The sequence below is a fragment of the Sturnira hondurensis genome, unplaced genomic scaffold (genome assembly GCF_014824575.4).
Source record: "Sturnira hondurensis isolate 20B ecotype Veracruz unplaced genomic scaffold, ASM1482457v3 Scaffold0000780, whole genome shotgun sequence".
Classification (NCBI taxonomy): Eukaryota; Metazoa; Chordata; class Mammalia; order Chiroptera; family Phyllostomidae; genus Sturnira; species Sturnira hondurensis.
This window is the reverse complement of record NW_028073411.1, coordinates 22192711-22214010: the sequence shown is the minus strand read 5'-3', so window position 1 is coordinate 22214010 and position 21300 is coordinate 22192711. Positions and strand designations below refer to the sequence as shown.

Genomic DNA, 21300 nt, shown 5'->3' with positions numbered 1-21300 from the left:
GGGTCCGCGCTTCGAGGACAAGGCGCTGGCCCCCGCGCGGCCGCGGGGCTCCAGCTCAGAAGGAGGCGGTTCCCCTTCGAAGCCTTCCCTAGGGTCTCAGCAGCGCCCCCGCGGCGGGTCGCAGTGGCAGGCGGGGCCTCGGGCGGCGCAGAGACGCTGTGTGGGGAGTCGTGCGGAGGCGGCCGGAGGCCCCGGGTCTGGGGCGGGGCGGGCCCTTCCAGTGGGCACCCACGCCAGTCGCACCCACGCCAGTCTCCATGCGGCGACCAGGGGTGGCATGTGACGTGAGGCGTTGGGTCCCTTCCTGGGCTGGGCCGGCCCTGCGGTCCTCGAGCGCCTGAGGGAGCTGTGTTTGTGGGCCCTCGCACACCCAGCGTGGACACACCGCCTTCTCCTCTGCTGTAGACCCATCCTGGCGACTGCACTGCCTGAGGAGGCGGGGGCTGCGGCGTCCCCGCTGCTTGTGGGGACAGTTTCAGGGCCTGGGGATTCTGCAGTAAGGGGCGGAGCCCGCTTTCAAACCAGGCCGGCTGGGACCAGGGGTCCCCACGTGTCCACACTCCCAGGCTGAGGATAGATTCTGCCTGAGGAGAAGCGTCCTGGTCCCAGGCAGCAGAGGGTGGCTCAGGGGCCTGTCCAGGGAGTACTGCCCATCGGAGTGCTCTATGTGTCCCCTGGGGCTGGAGGCCGCAGACAGCAGCTGGGCTTCCCACAGCCCCTGCCCTCCCACCCCAGCCTGCAAGCAGGGGATGCCGGAGTGTGAGCGGCCCCGGAAACCCAGGAGCCAAGGGCCCTGCAGGCTGCCTGGCAGTGCAGGCCACCTGGAGGAGGATGGCTTCCTCCTAGGGCCCTGGGAGAAAAGGGGGCGGGGGGGGGGGGCAGACAGCTGAGCCCCTCTCCTCAGCAGGCCTGAGGACAGGAAGCTGCTGTTTTGAGCCCAGATTAAACCCTCCCCTGTCTGCAGGGGATCATCCCTGACCCCCCAGTCAAGGGGATTGCTGCACGGCACCCCATCGGGGCTCCAGCCCGCCCTCAGAGTGCATCTGCCCTCCTCAGCTCCATGGGGACATGCCCGTTGTCCCCTGTAGCTCCTGGGCCAGAGACAGTCTAGGAGTGCAGTCAGCAGAGCACGCCTGCCCAGATTTATCAGAGAAGGAGGGACACTCCTAGAAGATGAGCAATGTGCTCAAAGGCACAGGGTTTGGAAGGGATGAAGTTCTGGCTTCTGGGCCCCAGCCCCTGGCCTCTTGCAGCTCACCTTGCCCAGCCCAGTGTCTCCTTGGCTCCCTCAGGAGCCTTCCCTGCAGATGGCAGGAGGGTGAGTCTGGCACGGGGTGGCCCATGGGTAGGCCCCGAGCTGCCAGGGCCCTGGGAGCCACCCGCCCTGGGCGCAGGCAGGGCTGAAGTCCGGCTGGGAGCCCCAGCCCCGCCCGGGGCAAGGCCTGCCTGCTGTCCCTGCTGGGGCTCCCTCCCACACCGCTGCCCTGACCCTGTGGGAATGTGGATGTGAAACTTCTCTGGACACCAGGCTGCGTGCGAGTGAGCGGGAGGGGGCGCAGCAAGGGCTGCCCGGCAGGAGCGCAGGCAGAATCCCTGTCTCCCTGCCCTGCCTCTCTCCAGGACCCCTCTGGCCGAGGCTCCTCCGCCCCTGCCGGGCTACTCACTGAGAGACCCTTCAATGTCACACCTTGGCTCACAAAAAGCCTGTCATCTGAGTGGGGGGCCACAGAGGACTCTGACCACAGCCTGACCTCAGGAAGCTCTGTGGAGGGGACGGCAACTCAACTCTAAAACACCGGGGAGCCCCAGGGCGGGACCCCTACACTGCTTCACTCAGTGGACTCCAACCTCATAGGCCAGGCCCAGGGCTCTCAGAGGTGGCACTTAGGGGTTGAGTCAGGACCCCCTAAAACTCTGTGTTGAAGCCCTCATCCCCAGGACCTCAGCATGGGGCCGTGTTTAGAGACAGGGCTCTGAAAGAGCTGACTAAGGCAGAGTGAGGTACAGTAGGTAGGCTCTAATCCAGTCTGGCTGGGGTCCCTTTAAGAGGAAATTTGGACCAACAGAGACCTGGGGCCCTCACATATGAGGGTCAATGGCATGACGGGAGAGCAAGAGGTCCTCGCTCTGCAAGCCCAGGAGAGAGGCTTCGGGGGAGCCAAGCCCGCTGGCGCCTTGCCCTTGCCCTTCCAGCCTCTTCTGTGAACTAGATCCAGAAAGAAACAATTTCTGATAGTGAAGCCGCCCAGTTGGTGGAATTTTGCAACCCTGGTGAAGAAAACTGGGGCCTGGCCCCCGGGAGGCTCTGGTTCTGAGCTCAGCTGGGAGGGGCCTGGGTGACAAAAGACCCCACGCTTCTACCCGACGAGAAGGTGACAGTGAAGGCTAGGTTTCAGAAGACACGCTCCCTGCAGGTGAGCTGGGTGGGGGATGGTCGGGAGGCCTGGGGCCCAGGACTCTGAGTGCAGCTCTGGGGACACGGGAGGGACAAGGCAGCTGCTGGGCTCTGCTGTGTGCAGAGTTGGCTGTGAAGGCAGCCATCCAGAGGACTGTCAACTTGAGCCTTCAAAGGCCCCAGCACCTGGATGGCTTCCCAGCCACCTCGCTCACCTCGGCCGTGGCAGACACACCTTTCTCATGCCGGGTCCTGGCTGAGCACCGTTCCCACAGGTCTGCCGGGAAAGCCCTGCTTCAGGTGGGGCTGCCATGCCAGCCTCACAAGTCCCCACCTGTCCCTGGCCTGCTGAGCGCACAGCTGTCCCCAGTCCTCCGCAGGGCCTCAGCCCGGAGCCAGGAGCTCTGATCAGTCAGGCCCTGCCACCTGCCCCTGTCCAGTCTGTAGGCTTGGGCTTCGGCCCGGGTCTCTGGCCAGCTCTGACCCGCTCACTGCCAACCCAGGGCACCTCACACTCGGGCCGCCTATACCCTGAGGTTCTGCCTAGGCACATGGCATTGCCACCGAACAACCTCAGGTGTACCGCCCACTGGGTCGTCCACGCCAGAGGCCCTTCCTGCCCAAAGAGCCCTGGCCACCAATATGGACCTGGGTACCAGCTTCCCCTTCCACAGCACCCTCTCCAAGGCCTCTGACCTACTTTCTCTCTGTCTCGGGAGACCTTGGCCTCGTTCACGGTGACACCTGCCTACATAGCCGCCCCGGCCTGCTCCCCACTTGGTCGGCCACATGCCTCTGGGGCACCAGACCTGCCCCTACCCCACCCAGACTCAGCTCCCAGACTCAGAGGCCAGACCCGCTCGCCTGGGCGAGCCCCAGCCCAGGCTGGGCGGAGGGGAGCCCTCTGGTGGGGGCCATGAGTGGGGCTACCCAAAAACAATTCCAGAGGTGGCCAGGGACTGGGGCCACTGGCACCCCTGGCGCCGTGGGCAGCACTGCACCCAGGGAAGGGCCCCAAGGCCGTTTTCGCCTTGGGGCTGGGCCCTGTGGGCCCCAGGCCCGTCCCGGTGAGCCCCTCTTTTGGGTCCTGACAGGCTGCCCGCCCCCGTGCTCAGTACCAGTACCAGCTCGTTCGGGCCTCAACACCATGGTCCCCAGCCCTTTGGGCACCAGGGACCGGTTTTGTGGGAGACGATTTCCACAGACCGGGTATCGGGGGTAGTTTCGGGATGACTCTAGCGCATCACATTCGAGCTCGCCCGCTAAGGTGGTGCAGCCCAGTTCCTCACAGGCCCCGACCAGTACCGGCCCGGGGGGTGGGGACCCTGTTCCAGGCCACTTCTCTGCAACCGAGGAATCAGCCTGGGGAGGTGAGGAGTCTCCGTCAGGGGATCCAGCATTAAGGGGTGACCTGGGAAGTGTTCTGGGTGTCTGCACCCAGTGCGGAGCAGGATGGGCGGCTGTCCATGGGGGTCTGCCTCGGCTTCTGCGGGGGGGACTCTGGGGCAGCTGGGGAGGCAGGGAGACCCCCTCCTCCACACAGCCGGAGGGAGCTGGCTGGTGGGTTGGGTCGGGGGCCGGAGCTGCAGGCCTTGACAGAGGCAGGCAGACTGTGGGGACGCTGCCCGAGGCCCCTCCTCAAAGGGGCCTTCCTGCGTGTGCAGCTCGGTGGGGGCTCTGGGACGACGCAGGGCGGCCTTGACCCCTGTTAGGGGCTGGGAGCCGACACCATGTCTGGGCTCAGGGGCTGGGGGAGGGATACCCAGGGAGGTCCCCTTCTCGGGGACATCTGTGACACAGCCCAGAGCTGTCTCGGAGGCCTCGTCCATCCTCATTGGGAGGAGGGGTGTGTCGGGGTGGGAAGACCTGGCCTTGTGCCCAAGGCCTGCGGGGACACAGGGGAAGCCATCACTGCCCAAAGAGCCGCCAACTGTGATTTCCAGGCCGATAAGCGGAGGCTGGGTCACTCGTGCAGTGTGTGTGTTTGTCTTTTTGTATTTGAGGTCTATAAAAAAATGGAGAGGAAATAGCAAAGGCTCACGAGCCAGATGACCTGATTTGGCCACAAGGGGTGAGGGGAGGCGGGAGCGCGGGGAACTCCTGTTAACCAGGGGTGGGAGGCAGGCATGTTGGCGGGGCGTGAGGGGTGGGGCTGCACCTGGGGCCAGGCGCACCTGAGAAAGTGGGGACCTGCTCCGAACAAACCCCCTGAATGCAAACGACACCCTCCAGAGGGAAGGCACGTAGCGAGGAGGGTGGACAGTCTGTGCCCCATTCAGAAGTCTCGTGAACAAGGGGATCGTACTGAGTCCAAAATGACACCCAGAAAAAGGAAGAAAAAAATAACAGTGGCAACAGCTTAGACTGCAGGCCGGTCTTGGAGGATCGCTGACACCGGCTGCTGGGGAAGGAGACAGGCCACGCTGAGAAGGCTGTTGGCTGGTGGTGGAGGCCAGAGGACTCAGCGTGGGAGGGCCGGCAGGGAGACTGCGAAGAAAAGAAAGGACAAATGGGACACCCGGGGGACCGAAGCACAAAGACCAGGGCGGGGAAAGTGATGGGACTTGAACTTTGGGCGCAGAGCTGTGCCCTGAGGACAATGTTGGCAGGGAAATCGGGGGACCCAGAGCAGCTGGCTTCACCCCGTTCACAGATGGAGAAACTGAGGCCAGAGAGGGGCAGCAGCCTCTGAGGAAGTGCAGGAATGCAGCGGGTCCTGCGACTCGTGTTCCCCGAGCCCTCCTGGGTGCCAGGTCCATCCCGGGCAGGGACCAAGTCCAAGGGCAGGGTGGCCGAGGGCTCCTGTGTGGAGTTCACGGTGGGCAAGACCATCAGGCAGGCCCAGGGCCCTGGCTGTGAGAGTGCCTAGCAGAGGGGCCGGCCCTACCAGGCGTGGGAAGGCCTGCTGGGTGTGGGCACGGTGTTTCCGTGGGGAAGACGTGGGGAGCACTGGAGAATGGGGTGTGTGGCCAAGGCAGTAATTACTGCTCTCCCGGGAGAAGGCGTTACAGAATTTGCAGAATGCAGCTGGGAAACAGGGCCCTCCTTCAACCAACGCCCTGCTCTCTGTCAGTAGGGACCTAGCTCACAGCCTCCCTCGGGGACAAAGCAGAATGTCCCCATTTTAGGGAAGAGAGGCTTGAGGCCCAGAGGCCCCGTCTGCCACGAGGGTGGGGTTGAGCTGGGCCCTGGTTTATCTGAGCCAGAACCGGCCCACCCCCATATCAGCAGGGGAGCAGGCAATCTGGTCCCTTTTCCCCAGAGACTTCCGACAAATTCTCACACAATCAAACAAAAAGCAACGCCAGAGCCCCTCGTCGGATGCCCTGCCGTCCCAGGCCTTTGCTGACGTGGGGGAGGGGCGTTGAAAGGAAGCCGTCCCCGGCGTTTGGGCGTCACTTGCTCGTCAGTGTCAAAGTAAGAAACGTCCAAACCTCTAGGGATTTTTATGAGTTTATTTGAGCCAAACCGACAGCAGTTGCCAGGAAGTAAAGTCTCCAGGGACTGAGGTAAAGTGCTCGGCAGCACGGCAGCCCTGCGCCTTATTTCACACATTACAGTCACGTGAACCCCACTGGTGACAGGCCAGGGGGACAGAAGGTTGTCCGGGACTGGACAAAGACGTGGACGAACTGCGCGTTTCTGGGGAGGCCGTGACCAGTCATCGGGATCACAGCAACCTCGGGGTTTTCGGCCTGGCTCTGGGGGCAGACGGTTCCCCGCGGGTCTGGGCAGAAAGAAGGCGCCCTGTCAGCTCCAGGCCGGGTCATCTCAGATGCAGGGAGACCCAGGTGGGATCAGTTGCGGCGAAGACTGAGCTCTGTTGGGGAAGGTGCCGGCCCAGGACGCAACCTGCTTTTGTTCAGGGAGCTTGTGTGTCACACTGTCCTGTGAGGTCCCTTCCTGTCTCTGTGGGTGTACAAGGCCACCACGCAGGCCACCCTGAGCGGGTCAGGTGCGGCGTGTGGCCCTTTCCCACCCACTCCGGGCTGCCAGTGCCGGTGAAGGTGACCGGGGACTTTCTCAGCCCGGATCTGGGGCCCCTCACCTCCAGCACCTCACTGTCACGCCTCCTGCCAGGAAGCCGCGGTGGCTGGGAGTTGGGACCCCATCTCGCCTGGACCTGTTGGAAGGATAATCAAACACACCAGCAGGAAAAGGCTTTCCAACCCACAGCCCGGAGCAAGTCTCTCTTCCTGCATCCCTGGGCACCAGAGGGACCCTTGTAAAAAGGAAAACCGGTTTGTGCAAGCCCCTCCCCTCCTCCCCCTTGGGCCTCCAGCCTCCAGGGGCAGGACCTCAGCTCCGGCCTAGAACTTTCCAGCCCCCCTGCGCCATGCACCCTTCCCACCCTGGATCCCGTGGGCCCTCGTCCCTGCACTGCGGTCTCTGCCGCAGGACAGCGACCTTCCCGCCTGCCCCCCCTTCACTGTCCACGCCTCCCGCCCTGTTAAGAAAGGGCTCCTTGTCACGGCCACCAGATGCTGTGGTGGGTGTCGGTGTGCTTGCGCGTCTCAGGACACTGATCACGCCGGACCGTGTGTGTTGTGGAGTGGGGCTCCAGGTGGGACTCCCGGTATCTACATCACACACACTCTCTCTTGGTAACGGTGGGTGGGTTCATCAAGGTTATGCAACAGGGTGAACCCCTCGGCCTCTCCGACCCCATCTCCTCCCAGCCGGCTCCGCTCCCACGGCCTCGGGTCAGAGCTCCCGCTCGGCTTTGCTACAGACACGAGGAATTCCACTTGAGGCTGGAGTTTCACAAAAACAGTCCCTTGCCCGAAAGTGCCTCTCCCGGGAGGGGAGGCAAGGGGCGGACGCTCTGTGTATCGGAGCTGCGGGAACTCCTGACCAGAGTCACGGCAACGAGGGTCCACAGACCCATGAGCACCATCTTCCTCCAGCTCCTGCTGGCGCCCAAATGCCTGGGGCCCACCCCCTCTGTACTTCCCCTTCCCGGCACCCAAAGGAAACCTGAACTCCGTACTTTCTGAAGCCAGATTTGAGGCATCGCCGGGTCTCCCATCTTCTCGGTCGGTTGGTGCCTTCCCAATCAAAAAAACCTTGCCTTATTCCAAACCCCGATCTTAGGAGCTTTGGCCTTTCAAAGCCTCGGGTACATGGGCTTCGCTCTGGTGACAGTCCCACGGAGTCTGGGGCGGATGTGAGCACAGGCCTCAAAATCTCCTCTGAAAACAAAGGTGAAGAAAGCTGACGCCCCGCCCTCCCTGGCCGGGGGGCCTCGGGGTCTTGCTCTGTGGTCCAAGGCCCAGCAGGGAGGCGACTTCTGCCCAGTCCTCCTGATTATTCCCGCTCCACTGTCTTCGAACCTTGGAGGTGCTTCTTTTTTTTTAAATTTTTAAAAATTATTTATTTACTTATCTTTAGAGGGGAAGGGAAGGAGACAGGGAGTGAAATATCAGTGTACGGTTGCCTTTCCTGCGTCCCCTGCTGGGAACTGGCCTGCAACCCAGGCATGTGCCCTGACTGGGAATCAAACCGGGATACTCTGGTTTGCAGGCCCGAGCTCAATCCACTGAGCTACACCAGCCAGGGCGAACCTTGGAGGTGCTTCTGGCGGCGTCTCCAATTACTCCGCTGTGGCACCCGGAAGCAAAGGCGGAGCCTGAGGCCAAGGTGTTTGTGCAGCACAGGCTGTTCCTGGGGTGGGGCCATGATGACCCCGGGGACAGGAATGGGCGCCTTGGGTGGGAGAAACAGCGAGGGGCTGCCGATTGGCCTGTGGGACCCCAGGAGCCTCTGGCTTGGCCCCCCCAGTTCCATCCTTGGCGCCCCAGCCCTTCACGCCACTGCAGTTCCAGGCTTTGCACTTGCAACAGCCTGGCCTCGTATCCTGCAGGTGTCCCGAGCCTGGTATCAGAGGAGCCAGGGGCAGGAAGCCAGCTGAGCCCGAAGGCAGCGGTGGCACAGCTGCTGAAGTGACAGGCGGCCATGAGGCTGTGAAGGGAGAGGGGACAGGTCTGTGAGCCTGGCCGGTTTTCATCCCCGTGTCCCTGGAACCCACACAGAGCCTGGCAAAGTGCGGGCGCTCACGGCACGTTCACGGGCGAGAGTACAGCACAGGGGAGGATGTGGAACGATTCGCTTTAGTTTTAAGTTGTGTCCTGATTTATTGATCTGAGACAGAGAGAGGTGGACACCAACCTGCTGCTCTGCCCACCCACACGTTCACTGGCTCTCTCCCGAATGCGCCCTGCCTGAGGCTCGAACCCACAACCCTGGCGCATTGGGGCGGCGCTCCAACCAACTCAGCCCCCCAGGTGGGGCTCAAGGGAGCAATTTTGAGACAAAACTGCGTTTAAATCAGGGGTTGTGTACGGAAACCCTGACCGGGACATACTGGGGCCTGGTGGGGACCCAGGCCGGCTGGACAGCGCCGGCTTTGGAGAGGTGACAAGGCAGAGCCACAGACCTATGTGGTCAGGGTGTTAGGGCTTTTAACAGAAGCCAGAGGCCCACATTTGTGTGCGGGGGGGGGGGCGTCCTTGCTCCTGGGGACAGCCTCAGGCTGTCCCTGCCATGGCCACCCCAGACAGAGGCGACCCCTGTGCGGTCAGCAGAGTTCCTGCTGGATGGTTAGCAAGTGGTCAGCTCTGGCCGGCAGGGCAGGGCGGCTCAGGGGTGCCCTCTGCACCCCAGCCCCACCTGAGACTCCCCCTGCCTGTTGGAGCCGCAGGCCCGTCTGGTTCCTGGGTGCTGTCGCTGTGGCGCAGGTGGCAGAGCCTGGTGGCCGAAGTGCAGGGTTCAGTCCAGACTCTGCCTGGGGGGTGGAGCCCTGCCACCAGGGTTTCTCCCCCGGGTCCTGGGGACGTCTGGGGCCAGGTCACTCTTTGTGGTGGTCGTTCTGCAGCACCTCTGCTTCTCCCGCTGGAGCCTCCAGTGGCCCCTGCTGTGGCCTCTAAACGTGTGTCCGGACATCACCCTGAGTCCCCTGGGCAGGGGCGGGGGTTGCCCCACGGAGAAGCACAGCAGTGGACAAGTCACGGGACGCCTCGGGCTCCACACTGTCCTGTGTGCGTGTGGGCTCCAAACCCACCGCCTGACGCCGCAGAGCGGAGGACACCTGGGACATGTCCCGAGGGGTCTGTGCATGCAGGCCAGGGCCAGGCCTGAGCTCAGGGGGGTGGCTTCTGCGTACTGTCGCGGAGACGGCCTTCGTCCCACCGGGCCGCAGTCCGCACCCCCGAGGTCCCAGCCTATCTGCACAGGTCAGGCGGCGTGTTCTGAGGCCGGAGGGGTGGCTCCTGTGCCCACCGGGAGCCTCTGTCCCTGGCAGGGTGGCCGCGGGAAGTCCCACGCTCTGGCACATCTTTCCGACGCAAGTGGCCATCGCCCTGGGCTGCCCTGGCCCGGATTTCGAAACCTCCCTCTGGCATGGAGCTGGCCGCTGGGCTCACCTCGGGTGACACCAGGTGGGTGACCTCGTTTGGTTCCTGGAGCAGAAATAGAATAGGCGCCTCTTCGAGCCAGGGCCCAGCAAATCTGCCAGCGTCCCTGCGGGTGGACTAGGAGAGCTATGGAAAATTCCGCAGCCGTGTGCCTCCACGAGTGGGGGCGGGGGGTGCCTTGAGGACGCCCTGGCCCGCCGTCCTCTTGCTTGTCCCCAGGCCAAGGACCGTGAAGGCGGGGGAGGTGCCAACCCCAGAGACCTGGACTCGGTGAGCGGTGGTGAGAACCTGCAGCCTCCACACCCCCCCAGGTGGCCTGCGTGTCGGTGGTCCTTGCACTGCCCGGCGAGACGTGGTGGGCTTCCTCTTTACCCTGTCCCACCTGGAGTCTGGGACCCAGACCCTGAATCTGCTCCCCACCCGGGCCTGGGGCTGTGCTCACCGCCCCTCCCCGGAGGCCAGTGGCCATGGTGCTGCTGCTATGGGCTGTTCTCTGTCTCTCTGTCCACATGGGGCTCTGGCGTCCGGGACACTGGGGCAGGTGGCGTGGGGAGAGAACCCCAGCTGGGGGCCCAAGGACCCCTTCTGGTCTTGGCTGCTCTGCTGACTGTCCCGGTGACCACCGGGCACTCCTGGCCCCTTGCTGAGCCCTGGGCCCACTTCCTGTGAAAGCAAGCCAGGGGTGCAGGAGGCCAGGAGCTCCCTGGGCTTCCCCGGGCCTCCCATGTGCTTTCTACTCGAAGGCCCCCGCATTCAGAGGGCAGCGGGGTCTCAGAGTCAGAGCTGGGCTTCTGCTGGACAGCTGCTGTGGGGTCAGGAGGTGGGGCGGTCTTTCTCAGGACTGCCCCTCCGACGTCCGTCCCTGTGGCCGCTGCGACACCCAAGAACCAGGGGTTAGAGAAGAGCGTGAGAGAGACCATCCTTCCTCCTTCCAAGGGGCTACCCTCTCCAGCTGTGCCACTGCCTCTGCCCTCTGTCCTTTGTCCCTCTGGGGGCTGCTGATTGTCACGAGGGGGCAGCAGGACAGACTAGTGGGGGCGTCGAGGGCTGGGGCCGAGTGCAGCCCGGCCTTGGCTGCCTGCCCACCCATGGAGTCGGGTGCAGGGAGAGGACCCTAGGTTCCCACCAGCCCTGGGGTGCGAAGACCCGGGACACGTTCCTGGCCTGGACACACGCCTGTTTTCTCCGTGCAGGTGGTGGCTTTTAGGGGAGCAGCGGCAGGAGGGGCCAAGTCTTCAGGTGCACACAGCTTGTGCCGTGTCCTGCTTAAACTCTGTGAACAAAACAACCCCCCAGTCCTGACCCCCCTTCCTCTTGCAGGAAGGAAACAGGCCAGAGTGGGCCGGACCTTGAGTCGGCGCGAACACCGGCGTGTGGGAGGCCACCGCAGGGTGCACTCCTTCCAGGCTGTCCCGCCGCCCCCGGGGCACGTGGCCCTGAGCCGGGCGTGCTGGGCCTGAGGACAGCCTGGCCCAGAGTTCCCGGCCAGTGGCAGGCCTGGCGGTGGCTGTGAGGTGTGCGGTGTGCGGTGTGCATGGGAGGGGCCTCAGTGTTGTGTAGAGTGATTCTTGGGGACGCAGAGGACCCACTGTGTGCTGAGAGCCCATCCAGGCAGGGCCAGGCCAGTCTGGGGTTCAGGGGGCAGAGAGAAGTTAGCGGAGTGGAGTGCAGCGTCGCCCTGGTCCCTGGACTAACCGGGGTGCCGGGCCCGGCTCTTGGTGCCAGGCTGACGTCCCGTCGAGGCCTTGCCCCTGTGTTTTCTCGTGGGGTTCTAGCAGATCCTGTGGGCACACGGGGTGGGGAGGGGCGTGGGGAGGGGCATGGGGCACATAGAGTTGGGGCCACCTAACCGACTGTCAGGCTGCATCCGCATGGTCCCAGCTTCCGGAGGGTGATGTGATGCCTGTGGCTCCAGGGACGGCAGGACAGGAGGAGCTGTGGGCACCCCAGGCTGTGGGTCCTGGGCACCCAGCATGGAGGGTTGGGGGGTGCTGGGCCTTGGGCTCTGGCCCCTGCAGGCTTAGACGTCATCCCGTCCAGGGAAACAGCTCCCGGTTCCTTTCTGATTTCTCTGAGCCTCCTGGACACGCCGCCCACCCGAGGCCAGCGTGCGCTGTGATGACTCACGGCCTCCAGGCTCTGGAGCTGAGCCCCAGGCTGTGTGGGGAGCAGGCCAATGCTGGCTGGATGCCGGGCCTGGCCCAGGCGGGCAGCCGCGAAGGAGCGTCTGGGGTCAGTGGCTGACAGGAGTGACCGAGGAAAGGAGGAAATAGGCAGGGCAGGGAGGCCGGGGGAGGGGGGGGGCAGGGCAGCAGGTGCGCACTGCTCCTGGCCTTGGCCAGAGCCCAAGATCGTCTGAGGCAGGGACGCAGGCAGGGGCAGGGGCAGGGGCACGGGGCTGAGCCCAGTTCTGGTAGCTCCAGGAATGAGCCCCAAGCTGAGAGCGTCTGTCAACAGCTCCCCGGTGTTTAAAAAGAGAGAGGGCTCTCAGTCTCCTCCCCCCTCGCCCCTCTGCTCCTCCCCCTCCCCCTCCCTTCCCCTCCCCCCTCTCCATATTGCCCACCTTCTTCCCTTGATCTGAAGACCCCGGTGAGGTGCCCAGGGTGGGATGAGGCCCCATCTCACAGATGGGGAAGGCGAGGCCCACAGAGGGTTGGGACTGACTCAGCTGTTACTTGCTTCCATGTCTTCTGGAGACACTGCCTGCACCAGGCCTTCCCCGTGGGGACACTGCTGGACTGGACACTGGGCTGGATAAACTGCCGGGAGTGAGTCCCCTCCTCTGGGGCAACCACCCCTTAGTTATCGTCTGGCGGTGGAGCCGGGCAAAGGTCCAGGGGGCGTGGAAGGGGTCCAGGCCTCTGGGGCCGGGACAGGTGGCCCTGGCTCTGCACGTCTCCATTTCCTCCCGGTCACTCCTACCCAGCCCACCGGACTTGGGAGCCCAGCCTGCCGCTCCTGACCGAGGAACCCAGCGTAGGCCAGTGAGGTGGGGGGGAGGTTGCTGTCCACTGGGAACCCCCTTGGCTGCGGTGCTGGGGACAAGCGTGAGGAGCAGGGGGCAGACGCAGCCTGCTGCAGGGACGTGCAGATTCCTGTCCAGAGCCCTGCAGGGGAGGCGTTGCCAGCCCTGCCACTTGGAGGGCCTGGTGTTGGCACAGGGGCCCCTTTCTGCCCACCTTGGCCGGCCTGGGCTTCCTCCCCTGCTGGCCGCCACCCTCCACACACCGCTCAGCAGTTCGGGAGGGGTGGGGGGTGGGTGTCCAGGCCTGGCTCCCTGGCTGCCTTGTGCCAGGGGTGCAGAGCGGGCTGCTGGACCTGGTAGCCCTGGATCCTTTGGGTGCAGAAACGCTGAGGGCCTCTGCCCGGGCGCCTCACTGCAGGCACAGAGGCATTCCTGCCGACCCTGCACAGCCCCAGCAGCCCAGTCTCTTCCTCGCGGCCTGGGGCGGCCCCAGTCACCACTTCACTGAGCGCCATCTAGAGGTGGATCGTGAGCACTGCAGGGAGGGACTTCACTTCCAAGCAGAGCCTCCTGGGTCCTGGAGTCCTGAGTCCTGAAGTTGAACGTGAGCTGAGGGATAGGCGCGGGGGGCGCACACTGTGTGCCCTTCGCCAGGGCCTTCCGACATGGCTGTGCATGTCTGTCGGTAAGGACACTCGACACGCACATGCACATCCCACCAAGTCCATGCTCGTTTGTTTTCAAAGATGTTATTTATTTATTTTTAGAGAGGAGAAGGGAGGGGGAAGAAAGGGAGAAAGCATCCATGTGTAGTTGCCTCTTGTGCACCCCCTACTGGGGCCCCGGCCTGCAACCCAGGCACGTGTCCTGACTGGGAATCGAACCGGCGACCTTTTTGGTTCACAGGCTGGCGTTCAGTCCACTGAGCCACACCAGCCAGGGCCACATTTGTTTACAAATCACGTGTGGCCACAGTTTTGTAGTGTTGTCTGACGTGCCCTGGCCCTCTGATCCCCTCTGAGGACGTCCAGGACTGGCCTCGTGTCCTCCTGGCCGGAGTGTGACTGTTCCCAGGACAGGTGGGCCTCCGTGCAGTGGGGGGGACCACTGGACTAAGCGCTGGGTCTAGGGTCTCGAAAACCAGCCTGGTGGTTTTCTGTCTTTTCTCCTGCTGACCCGCCCACACACAGAGCAGGGAACATGGTCCCAGCCTTCCCAAGCCTGGATCTTCTGGCTGCGGCGTGGAGCTTTGGGAAGCAAAATGCTCACTGCCCGGGCTGTGATCAGGGAAGTTGTAGCCCTGGCGGCAGCTGGCCTCTGTGTTGCGACTGGGAGGAAAGACAGCCCGAAGCCCCGATGCTGGAGGCTCGGGATGGGTGCCCCAGGGCCCGTCCTGCCGCCCGCTGGCACGTGGCTCCCTAAGACCTTTCTTTCAGAGAAGCCTTCGTCCTCGAAGGTTTCCGTTTAACGTGTGTAAGCCGGCCTGAGCGGCATTTGCCTTTCCGGAAACTCCCGACACCCCAGCTTGTGCAGAATTTAGTGCTGGGAGGGGATGTTGCATTGAGGGAGGGACCCCTGTCTCTCATGGGGGGAAACTGAGAGACTTTGATCTAAGTCGTGAATTACCGTGGTCTATGGAATCAGAGCCCTAGAGAGCTCCACGCCCCACCCCCTGTGGGTGTTACCTCGTTTGGCAAAAAGGAGCTTGCAGGTGTGCCTACATTAAGGGCCCTGGCGTGGGGCACGCTCCTACCCTGGGCAGGGCCCGGGAGGAATCAGGGTGAGGGGCCCCGCATGATGGACGAGGCAGCGGCTAGAGCCTGGAGCTCTGAAGCTGCAGGGCGGGGTCAGGCCTAGGAGGCAGGCCCCTGGATGCCTGCAAGCCCAGGAAGCAGGTTCCCCCTGGAGCTGCTGGAGGGGACACACCTCTGCCACCACCGGGAAGCTGATTCTGGACTTCTGACCTCCAGAACGGTAAGAAAATGATTCGGGTTGTTTCAGCCACTTAGTTTGGGGTGATTTGCCACAGCAGCATTCAGAGACAAACGCCACCTCATGTCACCTCTTCACTAGGGGCCCCGGCCGTGTGCCTGCAGGACCCGGAGAATTGGGGGAGCTTTGGAACCCGAGGCTTGGTGGCTCGCTCACCGAGGTCCTGTTGCTGACGCTGAGACCTCATAAGCCCGAAACGGGCCCATCTAGACGCAGAGAAGCCCCAAAACACCATTTTCCTAGGACCTGAGTGAGGAGAAGCAAGCCTTCACTCCAGGCTACGGCTCTGAGAGCCCCTCAGGGGGGCGCAGTCCACAGCCTGAGCCCCGAATCGGTGGTTCGCCTCTGGAGCCTTTTCCGTCCTGGCCACAGAAACCGAGGGCGGAGAGGGTGTTAAGGCAGAACGGCAGGCCTGTCGCTAGGTGACAGACATTTCTAGTTTGAATCCTGCCCACTTGGTAAGGCTTTTGCCTGTGGCTCCCAGCCCCCGGCATTGGCCAGAAACACATTGACTGACTCTTACTTAGGGTTTAGGGTTAGCTATGTCGCTAGAGGAATCCCAAGCTGGGGTGACGGCAGCTCAGTCTTACTCCTTCCCCTGAGTCGCTAGATGGGAGAGCACGCGGTAAGTTACAGGGAGCAACCCAGGTTTGAGATGTTACGGTTCCTCCAGCGCGGTCAGCTTCCTTTGTGAACCCCTCCTACTTCCGTCATCTCCTTCCTCCTCGACCTCACGCATTAGTTCTTACAATCAGAGGAACAGAGCTGGGAGGACCCCCCTGCACCCCCCGTTCCCCCTGCTGCCCATGGAGGAGCCTGAGGCTGTTAGCAGCTGATTCCATCTCGGAGGATTTCTGGGAGGGCCCTGGGGCTGGGATCAGATCTCTGGGGCCTTCCTGAGTGACACCGGCAGCCATCCCAGGAGACTCCCCAAGGCAGTTAAAAAGGGGCCCCCCAGGATCCACCAAGGCTTGATCAGAGGTCTCTGGAGATTCCCGAGATCATGTAAGGACAGGCTCCCGGGAAAGTTCATAAGGCTCAGCAGCAAAGGACCCCTGAGGATGGATCCACGGAGGGGTCGGCAGGAAGTCACAAAGGATCCCCTGAGATCACCCCTGGGAAGGAGGTTCCTGGAGAAGCTCTGAGGCGGTGACAAGCGGGGACCCCGGAGAGCCCCTGTGGTGGTCGTCCATGGCACACTCAGAGAGCCCACCGTGCTGGGCGTGGAGGCCGGAGACGACATGGCCCCCTCAGCAGGTTCTCACCAGACAGATGTGTGTGCAGACAGACGCACTCAAAGTGCAGACGGGACATGTGCTGGTGTCAAAGGGCTGGTTCACCCGCTCGCACTGACACCCAGTTTGCCGCCGAGAAAGCGAAGGTGTATTTAAGTGGGACACAGGCAGGCTGGTGCACCGAACCCCAGGCCAGCTGCCCCAAAGGCTCCTGGGGACCAGATGGACACGGGAAAATCATTAGTCCCAGCGACTAGTGGGGGCGGGGCATAGGCTCCACTGACTGGTTGGGGCCATGGGGCAAAGCAGCTGACCCCTGTGTCAGGTCTTGATGTCAGCGCCACCTGTCTGGTTTCGTGAGGGCGTGGTGGCAGGGCTGTCCCCTTTTGGGGGTCTTGGGCTGAAACATAGCTGAGGCTCAGATGTTGCATTTAGTTTGACTGGAACTGTTCCTGTGGCCACCAGCCCTAAGGCTTTGTTCCTGGGGCTGTTCGCCACTCACCAGAACTCCATTGTCCATGCAACCGGCTTCCTTCCTGAGGAAGGCAGTGGACGTGCCGGGGGGAGGCGGCAGGTGAGCCTGGGGCAGGACGAGGCCAGTTTGACTCCGTAGGACAGCAAGGAGGAAAGCTCACGCTGAAGGAGTGAAGTTTCTGTACCTTTACCCAGAGTGGGCACAGGGAGATGTACAAAGCCCACTGTTGCAAACAGGGTGAAGGCACGGGGTTGTGTGTGTGGTCCAGGGCAGCGTTCACGGGGGTGGGGGGTGGGGGACGGTTGGCGTGCGACCAACCATATAAAATGCCCAGGGCAGTACAGGGCATGAGGCAAGCCCTTAGTCAGTGTCATGCACCACCACCAAGTGGGATGGGGCGAGGTGTGGGGAAACTTTAATTAGAGAGCGTAATCAAGTGCTTCTTTGAAAAGAGACCCGTCAGAGAAGTGCCCCGGAGCTCCCGGAAGTTCTGCCTCGGATCCAGTCGGACAGCCGGTCCCTAACCCCCAGTCTCTACGACAGACCTGAAGAAATGTAATGCAAACTGTATGCTTAACCATTTTCGGTGGCCCCGTTAAAAAAAAAAGGTAAAAAGATGTGCAAATAATTTTAGCAACACACTTTATTGAACCGAATGTACCAAACACAGTATTTCAACACATCATCAGTATAAAAACCGACACATGGGTACTTTTTTTGGAACCAAGCCTAAGACATCCTCTGTAGGCACGCACCGCACATACGTGCACGGCACTGCTCAGGCGGGGAGTCCTCTCGTTTCAGGAGCCCCTGCTGCTCAGCTGAAGCCGGGCCTGACCCCACTCTCCCTTCCCTCAAACAGGCTCTGGACATAGTCTCCACCACCGCCCGCAGCGTCGCCCTGCCCTCGGGTCAGCACCGCTGTCCCTACGAGGACCCGGCCCGCCGCTGCATTTTCCCGCCGTGCCGTCGGGCGGCGCCCTTTCACAGCATTGGGCGTTTGCTCCGGCATCTTGCAGGGCTGGGGCGGAGGCGGGACTTCCGGGCGCGCGGAGGCACAACTTCCGGAGGGAGGCGGAAGAGCCTCTCGGCTCTACGCTCGAGAGTCCCGGGACTGCTGAGGGGGTCCCCCGGGGTACGGGACAGAGCCGCGGGGGCGGCCCGGCAGCACTCGGGGTCTAAGGCCCTTGGGTCTGAGGGATGCGGAGGGGCCATGGCTAGCGACGGGGCCAGGAAGCAGTTCTGGAAGCGCAGCAACAGCAAGGTCCCGGGCAGGTAGGTGTGACGGGGCGCTCCGGGTCGGGGTCAGGGGTCAGGGGTCAAGTGGGGGCGTCGGCGGGCCTGGCTGCGGGTCGAGTCGGGGCCTGGGGCGGGGTCGCTTGGGCTCGGAGGACGCTTGCTCGGGGGTGGGAGGGGACTGGGGTCGGAGCGTGGTGTCTGGGGCCAGACGGCGGCCCCTCAGTCGGAGCGAGGCTGGAAGGAGGGGGCGCAGCTGCGGCGAGTCCGTCCCGAGACCGGCGGGCTCGCCCGCGCTTCCCTGGGCTCTCGGGGTTGGGGGCGGGGAGCGGTGCTGGAAGGAACCGACCGGTGGAGCCGCGGAGTCTGGCGGAGTCGGGATGGGCTTCTGCCCGGGGCGTGGCGGCTTTGACCCACTGGACTGGCCGGGTCCCCGCGTCGGCTGCTGCTTTGCCTGGAGGAAGGAAGGCCGCGGGAGGCCCCCCTGAATTTCCGTGTTCCCCCTTTCGGCCTCCAATCCGACTGCTGTCTTGGTCGGCAGCAGGAAGCGAATAAAAATAGAATAAAACAAAACAAAAAGTGCCCGCGGCGCCCTGGTGCAGCTGGACGCGGTGCAGCTCCGAAGTCCTCATCCGATCGCCGCGTCACCGGACCCGCCTGGCCGGCCAGGCCCCGGAGACTCGGTGGAGCCGGCTGCTGGTGAACACAGAGCGTCTCCGAGCAGACTCCCGCAGTTCTAGGCGGTCTGTTCTCTCTAGAAACTTAAGTCTGGGAAGCTGAATGTTGAGACCGGTGGCATCACAGTACAGTACCTGCGGGCAGGGTCACGCAGGAGCGCCACGCACACCAAGTGTCCCTCTGGGCGCCCCTCTGCTCCAGCGCGGAACTGTGGACTTTTCACCGTCCAGGCAGGAGCGCGAGTTCTCCCTGTGAGGTGGGCTGTTTGGGAGGGAGGGAGTGACCGCTCCGACGCGGTGGCTTTGGGGGTGGGGCCCCCCTCTTCCACACTGTGGGACTGAACTCGATTGAAGAACAGCGAAGCCCGGGCCGGGCGCAAGGCCATGTGGACATTCAGGCAGAGAACAGGAGGTCGGGGTGGCGGCCAGTGCTGACCAGTGCTCTGGAGCCCGGACTTGGGGCCTGGCGCCACGGGGCACTGGGCCTTGTGTGCTGGTTTTGGTTCTCTAGGTTCGGTTCCGCCTTGGTCTAAAGAAGCCGCATCCTAGCGGCTGGTCTGGAGGCTCCCGCCGCGGAGGTCCTGTGTGTGGCTGTGACGGTGGATGGACTTTTGGGAGGGTGACTGTGTGTCTCCTGGTCATTTCTCCTTGGCTTGAGTTCAGTCCTGTGCACTGCAGATTCACGGGCCGTGCGTGTTTGGAAAAGGGGTCTTTGCAGATGGTCAGGTGATGGTCAGGTTAGGGTCGGGTCACACCGGATTAGAGTGAGCTGTGGTCTAACCACTGGAGTCCCCCCCTTTTTAAACGATCTTATTATTTACTTTTAGACGGGGGAAGGGAGGGAGAAAGAGAGGGAGAGAAAGATCAATGTGTGGTTGCCTCTCATGCGCCTTCTACTGGGGACCCGGCCCGAAACCCAGGAATGTGCCCTGACTGGGAATCAAACCAGCGACCCTTTGATTCACAGGCTGGTGCTCAATCCTGAGTCACACCAGCCTGGGCGACTGGTGTCCTGATAGGAAGAGGGGGGTTTAGACGCAGACACAGGGGCCTGGGACGATGGCCTTTGAAGACCAGGGCGGAGACTAGGGTGATGCCTTTTCTGGGACCCTGTGAATGCTGCGGGAAGCGAGGCAGGCTCCCCTCCTGGAGCCTTCAGAGTGGGGGGCCCTGCCTACCCTCGATTCTGAGCCTTTCTGGCCCCCAGAAGTATATGAGGATACGTTTCTGTTACTTTAAGCCACTCAGTTGGCGGCGATCCCTTTGGACAGCCACAGGGAACTACACCGTCCTCATCATTCTCTGCTGGGAGCCGTCTTGGGAAAGACACTTTCTCCGAGTCCACGCTGTGCTGTGGCGGAGTCGGAGTCTCGGAGCGCTGTCCCATGGTCGCTGCGGAGCACAGGATGGAGAGCGGGGCCGGGCTCCCGGAAGGCCCGGGCTGCGGCGGCCTGCCCCCAGCCTCGCACCTTGCCTGCACCAGTGCTGGCGTTGTGCGGGACATCGGCCCCCGAGGCTCGGTCACCAGCCACAGGCCCCATCTCCTCCTGCCTGAGTACGGCACTGCCCGCCCCTGCGTGTCTGCACTCGCCAGCCCTCAGGTGTCTCCCGTGCGTGTTCCATCTGTTCTTCTCCAGTGTGGACCTCAGCCCAGAGACAAAAAGGAGAGAGACCACACCCCCCACAGGGTGCAGAACTGTCCAGGGTCATTTATACGGCACACCCCTGACTGGTTAATAGTTAAGGACAGTTTCCTCACGCTACTTCCTGTGACAGCGGTGGCTGCAGTCACGGAGCACGCAGCGTGCCGGCCGCCCAGACCAGCAGCTTCTCCCGGTTTCCCCACTGTTCCCTCTGCAGAAGAGAGGTGGGGCCGCCCGGGCTGTTCCCCTTGACGGGGAGCTCTCGTTTTGAGTGTCCCCAGGCTTCTTGTTCCTCATTCTGCAGCGCTGCTTCTCCATTCCAGGGGCTTGCATGGAAACGCCACCTGAGCCCCGTGGTGGCGCCTGCAGCCATCCGCGAGGTCAGCTGGGTCAGCGGCAATGCGGGTTCCCATGCATGCGGGAGAGTGAGGTCTGAAACACAGTCACTGTGACCAATGCGGTTACGTAGGGGTGGGCTGGGCAGGGCGGCCAGCCCAAATGGGCAGCACCGGTAGGCTGTCCTTGCCCGGGGCGTTCAGCCCCCTGCTCCCCCCCCGCCCCGTCCCGCCCCGAACGAACTGGCTTTGTGCTCAGGCCGCCCACCCCCCACGGTGCCAGGTTCCGACCACGGGCCGACTCCTGCGTGTTCTGCGCATCATGGAGCCCGTCTTCCGCAGCGTCCGCCAGAGGAGCCCTGCTGGCCCTGGGTTGGGCACTGCCCGGGCCCGTGTGGCCGTCGCCTGTCACCTTCCTCTGGCCCAGGCTGCAGCCTCGAGCTTGGCCCTGCTGCTGGGGCTGCACCGCCTGGGCGCAGCTACGCCGCAGCTCTCCGCGCTCTCCCGGCTTCAGACGGGGTGGGCGTGGCCTGCGTGAGCGCGCGTTCTGGGTGCTCTGCGTGCGTATTCTCGTTTGTGTGTGTTCTCGATTGGGTTTGTTCTTGTGTGATTCTCGTGTGCGCGTGAGCCTGTATGCTGGCAGCAAGGGTGGCCTGCTGGGGCAACTCCGCGTTGTGCTGTGGGGGTGGGAAACGGCAGGGGCGGGGCCCTGGTGGCACCGCTCTCTGAATTCCGGCGGGGTCCGGGAGGAGGAAGGGCGGGGGACGCGGGTCACAGGTGTACAGCACGCGACAGTGTCCCCTCCTGGCCAGGGTACTGGGGCTCGTTTCACTGTGGGGAGTGCACGACGCCACCTCTGAGGCCTGGAGGAGGGACCCGCGCGTGCGGCGATGGCTCTGGGTCGGTTGGGGTGCCGTGGGGGCGCTTCGCCAGGG

The 21300-nt window shown here is 63.3% G+C and overlaps 1 protein-coding gene across 1 annotated transcript in view; it reads left to right on the top strand.

Annotated features, from left to right (window-relative positions):
* The first annotated feature begins 17516 nt into the window (after positions 1-17516).
* Positions 17517-21300, top strand: part of TBC1D22A (TBC1 domain family member 22A) — a 115175-nt gene continuing 111391 nt past the window's right edge. Inside the window, exon 1 of the mRNA XM_037049308.1 lies at positions 17517-17749. Coding sequence (XP_036905203.1) covers positions 17688-17749 — 62 coding nt within the window. The 5' untranslated portion in view covers positions 17517-17687. The remainder of the gene's footprint in view (positions 17750-21300) is intronic.